The sequence below is a fragment of the Merops nubicus genome, unplaced genomic scaffold (genome assembly GCF_000691845.1).
Source record: "Merops nubicus isolate BGI_N331 unplaced genomic scaffold, ASM69184v1 scaffold12791, whole genome shotgun sequence".
Taxonomy (NCBI): Eukaryota; Metazoa; Chordata; class Aves; order Coraciiformes; family Meropidae; genus Merops; species Merops nubicus.
In genome coordinates, this window is record NW_008586292.1 from 39,327 (window position 1) to 49,590 (window position 10,264).

At 37.3% G+C, this 10,264-nt stretch overlaps 1 protein-coding gene across 2 annotated transcripts; it reads right to left on the minus strand.

Annotated features, from left to right (window-relative positions):
- Positions 1-4,842: 4,842 nt before the first annotated feature.
- On the minus strand, positions 4,843-9,893 carry LOC103780903 (cyclin-dependent kinase 17-like). Of its 2 annotated transcripts, none has more exons than XM_008948603.1 (6): positions 9,801-9,893; positions 9,384-9,489; positions 8,549-8,591; positions 7,274-7,364; positions 6,963-7,040; positions 4,843-6,627 (listed from the first exon to the last, which is right to left on the minus strand). In XM_008948603.1, the coding sequence occupies exons 1-6, from the start codon at positions 9,871-9,873 to the stop codon at positions 6,590-6,592; spliced, it is 429 nt and encodes a 142-aa protein (XP_008946851.1). In that variant the 5' UTR covers positions 9,874-9,893; the 3' UTR covers positions 4,843-6,589. The 2 variants fall into 2 exon arrangements, with proteins under 2 accessions (XP_008946851.1, XP_008946850.1); XM_008948602.1 differs by having other exon boundaries at positions 4,843-5,703; positions 9,801-9,877.
- Positions 9,894-10,264: the final 371 nt, after the last annotated feature.

Below are 10,264 nucleotides of genomic sequence, written 5' to 3' on the forward strand. Positions count from 1 at the left end.
GATTCTGAAGCATCCAGATTCTTAGGATTTTGTTTCTACCAAGGTTTTACTATTAATAAGGTGGATTTTTTTCTTTTCAAAAGACTCAACACACCTGAACACACTCACACCTTCCCTCCCACCCTTCTGCCCCTTGAGTGACTTCATTTTTCTTCTAATGACACCAGAAAATAGCAATTGTGGGACAAAAATCTATTTCAACAAATTACCGTAAAGGAGACGAGAGAATCCAGTAAAATTTAAGGGAAACAGGATAAGTAGTGCTGTCTTCTCCTCTTTGAGATAATAAAAATAACGATTCTTTTGCTAGTTTGCTTTTCAGTTCAAAAAGATAAGTTGTCAAAATGAAGACTGCCTTCCAAATTGGTCAGTAATATAGAACAAAAATTCTTCCTACTGGGAAGAAGTTACACAAATGAAATCTGTCCTCTCACTTACCTAAAACACTAGATTGCTACGGCTTATGCTTCAAAGAAAATATTCTATTGGTAGTTTTCTACTGAATTTTATTAACGGCTATCTTTTTAACAGTAGAAATCAAATAAATGTTTTTAAAGTAAATACTGTGGAAATGTCAGTATTTCTGTGGCATGGAAAGCTCCAAGCCAACAATCCTGGGGAACAAAACAGGAATAATTCTTTCTTCAGAATTCTTGGTAGTAATTGCCATTTGATCATACTTCAGGTATTCTGGGGATAGATATACACTTTATTCATGCTCCAGCAATACACAAAAAGTAGTCCATATTACATAGGCTGGGTGCATGATTAGGTTATTTTTGGCTTACCTTCACATTGGTTTTTCAGCAAAGCAAGAAATTTCATCAGTAGTGCCACAGCTGTGCCAAAAGACTGCACACATCGTCTGCTCTGGCACAGGTAAGTGGCTTCAGTTCTAAAGAAAAATTTCAAGGTGAGGAGAACGGTGATGGGTGATAACATACTACAGAAAAAGGTTTGTCAGGCATCCATATGTCAATAAAGAACAATTTGTTTTGTCTGAATAAAACTAGTCTCATCAGACAGGCACTTGTCAATCTGGAAATACTTACCCAAGAAATAATGAACTGTCAACAAGATGACTGTTTAAAGGGGAGATGGTCCTTTAAAACAGATGACAGCATTTAATTTTAACCAAACAAGTCTCTACATTAAGGAACTGCATACTCTGGTGCTTACAGGAAGCATCTTCAGAAGCCATCATGACCAACAAATGAATAGAGAAAAGACACAGTAACTACAGGTAGTCTTTCACATAAAGCATCGCTGTTCCCTTCTGATCTTGAGACTGTCTCTATATCCTGTAGGACAAACAAACACAGGTTGCTCAAATTTAAGCATACTTCTATGAAGTTTTCAGAAAATGGCAACTCTTGAACTCCCTTTTAGCCCCAAACTGTACCTGCTCTTACCAATTAATAAGCAAGTGCTCTGCCTACACAGATGGAGTACAAAACCTGTTCTTGAGGGCAAAGAGACTGACAGCATTAGTGAGGAGGAGTATAGATTTATTTAAACTAAAAAAAGGAGACTGAACCTCAGGCGAGGACTCTGGAGTGATCAGCATCATGGCCTGCCTTGTAGGTGTGTGTGGGCTATTTTTAGTAAAGCATCCTAGAAGAGAGGACTCTAGGATATGTTCTTTTCTTCAAAGACTCCCATCAGTTCGTGTTCAGTCTGCAAGAAGTGTGAATAGATAAATATAACCTTCATTATTCCTAACATGGCTTGAGGCCAGCTGCTGCCTCCTGCAAATTAAGGAAAAGGACATGAGCAAGCGGGAAAAGAAAGCCTTTGGAAAAACAAGCTCAGGGTGTGAAAGAGGAGGCGGCCACCACCTGTGTCCCCGAGGGAGGTGCTCTGCAAAAACATCCTAGAGAGGGGATAGGGAAGCTTGCAACCTGCAGTGATGGCAATTTTATCAGCCAGAAGATCCCCCTTCAACAAATGAAGGGACTTCATAGCTGTCTGGGGAGAGATGTGTTCCACGGTATGGCATCTGAGCTGAACAAGGCTTGTATTTCATTAGGAGGACCATAAAAACAATCTGCTCAGGCTGGCCTGCTACTTAGGGGATTCTGGAGAATGCAGCCAGGACAATAAATTATGCAGTTCTTTACAACAGTATTTGCAGTTTAAGTTGGCTCAACAGTTACAGAATTTACATGAATTAAGGGATTTTAGGAAATGTGAAAATAATGGAAAATTGTCATGTACACGTTTTCCTACTGACATCAATCTTTTTCTCTCAGTTAACAAGAGAGGCAGAGTACAGCCCAGTGAAAAATCACACACAAAAGATTAAAAAAAAAAAAAAAAATAAAAAAAAAAAAAAAAAAAAAAAAAAAAAAAAATCTATAATCGCTAAACACTTAATCCCAGTTCTGACAACATGAATTTCCACTGTGGCCCAGAACAAGAATGTGATTTCTGTGCCACTAAACCCCACAGATGAAAAGGCTGTATTACATGCATTATGAATTCCATGAATCTACTTGGCTTTTATACTTTTCAAGATCATCCTACTTGCAGAGCCAGATCTGACTTTACAATGTACCAATTAGCTTAGAAGTGTTTACACTTTGCAGTGCTTCCTTTACATTTTACAATCTCTATTTGTTATCTTGTCAATCGCTTGAACTGCTCTGACATGGATGCTGCCGACCCACACACAGGCCAAACAGTGGCATTAAATCTCCAACAGCCCTGTCTCTGAAATGAAAAAAAATCTGTAGAAAATGAGCATTCAGGTTCCTCCTCAAAATTAGGGGATTTCATAGAAAAGTTGCATTTGTTTCAAAGCAAAACTTCACTGAGGGAAAAAAGGTATTGACATACACTAACAAGGCACACAAATTATTTTAACTCTGCCCATTAGTGACTGGACAAAACAATGACGTCTGTGACCACATTGTCACAGACGAGGTACATTCCAATTTTTTTCTTAAGTGTCACTATAGCCATGCATTTCCATACCCTGATTTGTTTAGACCTTAATTCTGGGTATTTCCTGGGTTTATAGTACTTTGCTTGGGGATATTTATGACATAACTTTCATATATTTTGTCCTCAATAACTGAAGGTATTATTAACCTTAATTCCATCCCAGCATTGCAAAACAGCAACAATGTACCTTTATTACACTGAAAAACTCATGTGCAAACAACAAGCAAACAGCCCAGAAAACGCTGCCTCGCAGTTTTTCAAATGATTTGCAAATACAAAGTATGTTGATTCTTTAATAATTTTTTATTTTATTGCCCAGTTTAGGGATACACTCTGGCTACTCAATGCTGTGGTAAAGCAGCACAAAAATAACACCGCTGTGTTGAGATGCATGTTCCACTAGAGCATTGCTGAGCAGCTGGTTTGCCCCTTCGACCTCCTGCCCCATCCCATCAATCTTACTCCCCCACCCACCCTGCTGCCCCTTCAACCTTCACCTCCGTGTGCACACCACCTCATCACTACCTGCCTCTCTCCTGTCTTATTCCTACACGCACCTGTACGTGCAACTTCACATTCCTACCCCTGGGTAGGTGGGATATGCCAGGTATCTTCTAAAAATGCTTAATCCACAACAACTTGCAGGTCATTTCTCATTAACTGATCACTCATCTTCAAGCAAAGGTGGTCATACCAAATCTTGAAAGTCATCCATTTTTAGCAACTATCTGCTTGGTTTTTGCCAAGGTTGAGGTCTTCTCCCAAGAAGGCTAACATTCCCTACAGTTCTTGGCGACAGTGAAACCAAGCTGGTAGCGCCCAGCGCTGTCAGACAGGAGGCAGAACACTGAATTGCACAAAAAGGATGTCAGAAAAATGCCCAAAAACTTCAGACTCACCAACTACTGTCCCAAAGAGGCAGCTGCCACAGAACTGCCTCTGCTGATGCAGGAATTTATACAGTAAAAAAACAAACAAACAAACAAACCAACCCCAAACCAACCAACAACAAAAAAAAAAACACACCAAAAAAACCCCTAGCTTGACCACAGATGACAAGTTTCTGAAGAAATACATTCTTTAAAGCTACCTCCTAATGAAGCAAACCAATTCACCTGCAGGTCCTTAGAAAAATCTCTTTATAAACAGAGTGCTTTAATTTTATGGAGGCTCTTTTCATCTGTAACAAAAAGCTGAAATCCTACTTAAAATGGAAACCTCCTTTTGTTAACTGCAGCCGATTCCTTTCTAAATTTGTTAATGCACTTAGTTTTCCCAGTTAAACCATTAAGTCATTTACTCATTAGTGTCACATTATTATTTGTTCTTTTATGACCTATAAAATATTACTGTTCTAGAAATGCTAAATCTCACATGTATCCACAGTGAACATTTATTCTCTGTCTTCACTACTTCTGTAAAAAAAGGAGGTGTTTTTCTGATACTTCTTTCTTCAACACCATCACGTCTACAACATATTTCCTACAAAGTTAATCAGTATAAAATCTAGAGCGGATCCATAGCAACTATAAAAAAATATATAACAGCTATTTCAGGACAAAGTTTTTTTTCCATCAGTGCCAAATCTGCCTCTGAGGCACAGGTAACGCTCCTGCCGGTATCAGCGGGAGACCCACGCGTGCACCTGGGTGACGAGTCACGCCCCTAGACCTAGGCAGGCTTCAATCCCGTGTGACATGCAGGACTGGCTGGCTAAGAACTGGACTACGGACCACGGCTACAGCAAGATCCTGAATGGCCTCTGCTGGGATTAGCCACGTCACTTGTCAGTACCACTGTTCCTGTGTTGCACTAAAGATACGCGGCCGAAGTTGGAACTGATGGCTCCCACGACACGCAGATCTAGCTCAGCGTTCCAACAACGCCCCAGGAGCCGCGAGTTCGCTTCCTCTGTACTTTTAACAACACAGGGCCTTTGTTATTATAAACTTCCAAACAAAACCAAAGAATTCCACATAATATTTATACTTTCCAAAGTACAATATTAATACAGGTCGGTCAGTTAGAAATAACAGCAGTTTGTTAGGTCTACAAGATTTAACGTAAAACCAGTTTACAAATGCTGAAAAGCAGTAGTGGTCCAACAGTCACCGTTACACACGAATTTCTCTCTTCCAGAAAATAAAAAAAAAATCCCAATTCGAATTTACCAGTATCAATGAAATATTAATAAAACACCCCCAAACATGCCACAATCACTATTCACAAATAAAGTTAAAATGAAATATACAAAAATTCACTTAATACTGTTAAATAACAATAAACTACAAGATTTCCTGAACAGAAATGGTAGGACCCCTGAATGTTTTACAGTGAATGTCAGGAAAAATTAAGTTACCTATGACTATTTTCATGATATACCAGCCAAAGATTTACATGACCATTTCAAAATATACCAATAAAGATTTACAGTCTCTTTAAGATGCACTAAACAAATAGGTTCATAAAGGTGAACACAAATGCTTAAAAATACTGTAACCATCACCAAGGGCGTACTTATGATACTCACTGAGATGCATAAGCATAGTAGTAATGTTTACTATCTCTGGTAAACAGATAACATCTAAGATCTGAAAAACTCTCTAAGTTCCCAATGCAAAAGCTCTGTAGTATAGTGAGTTCGTATCAAACTTGCATCTTTCCAGTTGATTTCAACTGAAAAATGCACCAATGGAAGAGCAACAAGGTGGGAAAAGCATGACATTATTCCTGTGTTCTTGTAATTGTCCTGTTCCTCTGTAATGAAATTCTGAATTTCAAAAGGAAGCCAGGGCCAAACATGTTATGAGTCACCTTTTACTTATTTGTATTTCTGAGTTAAAAACAAGATAGAAAAAGTAATTGCTTCTGCAGGCCATACATGCACAACAATGTGCAAGTATCTTATGCTGGAGTAAGCCTGACAAAATTTATCTTCCGGCCTCCTGGCTCTAAATGATCAATAACTAACGTAGGATCTGAGAGCAAATAAACTGTTACTGTTCACTTGTTTGAATCAACTTTCACACCATGTGCTTTTCAAAAACATAATATGCATTATAATTTTTCAACTATTTCAACACATACTTCCAATGTTAAATAAGGAATTAAGTGCCATGAACTTAGAGCGTTAAGGATGGTTCACCTATAGCCAAGCAAAGCTATGTTTACATTCCAGGAAACACTGCAGTTTAAGAAATACAAAAAAAATCCCGCAGCAGTAGAACATTTTATGAAGAGAAACATATGCATCCACATATTATAAAGCCATTGCAACTTCTTCAGGCATGGAACTGTTGTGTTAACTATACAGACAGTAGTTATTTAGCAGCAATGATTCCGCAATAAATAATGCACTGTGTTTCTCAGTCCTGCACAAAAATTGCAGCTACAGTTACATCGACAGCAGTAACCTACTGGCTCTAGTGGCAGAGGAGACCTTAAAACCAACTGTACAAAAAATTGTCACACTGTGACAACAAATATAAAAACATAATCTGCAGGTTGGAAATAAAAAGACTCCACTGTGAAGAGGACAGTGTAGACAAACTGTGATTCCAAGTCCACCAACAGAGAGCACTGCCTTCAGATCCGAGTCCTGCACTGACAGGATAGGCTTGGGCTTGACTCCGCACCGCCCACTTTAAAAAAGCATGCTCTGCCTTCTGTTTTTCCCGTGGCCTACAACAGAACACAGACCGTGGTAAGAAACTGAAGCATCCACACAGTTACCATCTACATCTTTCCTCTATTTAGAGACAATATTCTCTGTGCCTGCACAGTAACCATCGGAACTCCAGAACATTCTCATATTAACAGTTCCTCAGCACACCCCTAGTAAAACTCAACTCTTGTGCAATTAGCCTGGCCTGTATGTCCCTGCAGGAATCCGAGCAAATCATTCTTGATGTTTGAGTACGTTCACACAGAACAATTAACAAAGTATTTTTCACTTCCCAATGTCTCTGGCACAGCATTCCACTTGCAGATAGGGGAAAACATTAATGTTTCCATACCTGTCTCCGGGTAAGCAGAATTCCGAAAGCCAGGGTCTTTTTGCAACTGAATCTCTTTTAGACTGAATATTGAAACACCTGGAATGGAACAAAGAAATTAATTCATATCCAAATGTAACTATGTTTTATTGAACAAAGTTCTGTTCTTCACTTTACAGGTTAGATTAAAAAATGGTTCCTATTCCCAGATGTTTAAGTTAATATATACCAGGCTTCTTTAATAGATTAGATCTGAGAGCTTTTCCTTAAGCAACACACATAGCTTTAACACACTTCTTAACAATACTCTGCTACTCTACTACTCCTCTTACTTTCAGGCAAAGTGTGTATTCTTGTTCCAAGACTTCTGAAGTATGCATGTTTCATGGCCTCTTCTGCTGAAATTCTCTTCTTCGATTCATACTATTAATATAAAAGGATACAAATGTGTCAGTTTTTATTTAAAAATGCTTTGCATCAACGCGGGATTTCATCAAAGGGAGAAATAGAGTTGTACATGCTCAAACTTTCCCACCAATTCACTAGGACAAATTTGTTTTCATTATTTCACACAGGAAAAATCTAACATATGCTCTCTGAATCAGCATTATCAACATAAAATAAGATGGTTAAAATAGTAAAAATAACTGCTGTAAAAGGATGTAAGTCCAAAATATACTTAATCCTTATTTATAGATGTAACAATGATTAGATGACAGACTCTGTCTGCATTACATTTTAATATTAAATTGCTATGAAATCACAGAAGTTTTCTAATTCGATGGAGCAAAAATGCAGCAGCATTTTGCACAAAAGACAACTTTGGACAACATGGTCTTCACTCTGTGCTCAGATGTCTCCTGCTTGGTGTATGTGCACATTTGGACAAAGACACAGATATTTAAAAAGCTGTATGCAAATAAGGATGAAGTCCAAACAAGGACTGCAAGGACTCCTCTGATACAATGCGTAAATAGATGAAGACCTGATGCAGAACTTAAATCTCAGGTGCAAAGCAGAGTCCACTACAATTTATGTACTGTGTTACGGTGCTTATGCATCTACCCAAAGACTGAAGACCTGGCCTTCTACTTTGCTTCCCCTCTCTTTGCTTCTGGCTCATTTTTAATACAGATTAAAAGCTTAAATCCACACACCACTTCACCTTTTGAATACAGGTTGCAAGATCAAAGCATAATATTACACTGTAGTAACTGCTTCTCTAGTAGTACGCTAAATTAATTGCTACAAAAATTTAGGTTTTGCATCTAAAAGTTGTGTTTTAATACTGTATTTCACAAGAGATTTATTTTTTTCAGGGAACTGCTAACATGGAGTCAATTCTATTGTTACAAAAAGCAGTAAGAAAAAATCACTTCTGGTGAAAATAATATAAAAAATTAAACACCAGGTTTTACATTCTTACAGTACACAGGCTTCCCAAAACTGTCACTCTTCCCAAATCTGCCATCCACTACAGTCTCAGCTGCATACTCCACTTTGAGATAGATCTAGCGGATAATGCAGCTTCTAACAGATTTTGTAAAGAATATATTAAAACTCTAAACTTGCACTTTTATGAAGTAAAGCCACAAAACGCATCTTACTTGAAGGAACTTCGCTATCAATTCAATTCCTTCTGTGTCTAGCCTAAAAACAAAAATAATTCAAAAAATTAAAACGGTTATTGAAGCATATTTATAAAAGCAAAACTACAAAGGAAAGGACTTCATTACATGGTATCAAACCTGAAAATTACGTTTAAACATGGAAGTGCTTTCACCTGAAAAACTTTTCTGCATGTTAATATGTATACATACAAGTACCAATATCTCAGAACAAGAATATCTGAAAAACACTTGGGACAGACAAATTCTGAGCTTTGGATTCTGATTTACTAGGTTGACCTGGATCATTTATTTCAGAAAAAAACCCTTTTTTAAAAAAAAAAATTTAAAAGCCCAACAATACTAATTTACTAGAAGGACACACTGTTAGACCTTTTTCTTCAGAGTTGATACAAAATGTAGTTATTGTTATAAAGTTTGTTTATAATAACTCTGCAGACCCTTCAAATTTCTCATAATGGTTTTAGAATCATTTCAAGGGACTGCTCAAGGAAACTGTGACATCTTAAAATGGGCATACTACAGAACAGAAGATAATTTGGGATAAGAAATGCTGTGTGAATACTCCTACTCTGCAGCCATTATTAATTATAGTTCTACAGGTCATTAAGGAGCTGTGGTACCTTGAGTGATACTACACAAAATAATCACATAGTACTAGGATTATGCTTTGCATTACTGCCTGCCCACAATAGCAGAACTGATGTGTAGCTTTCCAGCACTCGGCAGCAGACTGGACTTGGGAACACATCCATATTTACAAATATGCAAAACCACAGGGATGAACACTTTCTATTAATAAAACATGAAGTACCTTGGTGCATGGTTGATGAGGGGTTGCGGTTTATACTTTGGAAAGTTGTAGTTTCTAAATTCATCACTGGAAGAAATTCCTGGCCATGTTTCTTGACATGGGGTTCCTGCATATAAAAAAATTCAACAAATTCAGATTAAAAAAAATGTGAAGAAACAACTCTGACATAAATAAATATTTAATCCTGTAATTTAAATGGGAAAGAAAAAGAAAGGAAGGAAAAAAAAAAATCATTGAATGAGTCTATGTTGTACAAGCTAGCTGTGCACTCAGCTCAGCTATTTTTCAAGAGTACACTCATCCACCTTAATTACAATAAGATATCATAATTTATAAAGATCTACAGTTCTTGTGGAAAAAGTGTTTAGAAGAAAAAAAAAAATAGCATTAACATTACTGCTAAAAGCATCCATTTACCCAGGAGTCTGAAAATTAAGTGCAGTTCATCTTCAACAGTTGAACCAGGAAAAAGAGGCCTTCCTGATGCCATTTCAAAAAATATGCATCCAACGCCCCTTTGTAAAAACAGAGAAGAAAAATCAGAACCAATCCAACACTTTTAGATTTCAGCTCTTAAAGACTTCTGTGATTTCAATTAAAACAAATCATTAATTTAGCTGTTAGCTACATGCTGCTATTAAAAATAGTTTCAAAAGATAGGTAGCTACAAAGGAACTATCAAAGACTAAACAAAACCTATTTCATAGCTATACTATATCCTCTTCCTTCAGATTAACAATTGTATTTAAGTTCATAGTAAAATACCACGGTACCTTGTCATTACGATAACATATGGTTTTCTTTCCTAACACTGTGGGCCTAATGCCCACTTACTCTAAGCAGTAAAAAGGTACTCTGCATTTTCAGAGACAAATATATAT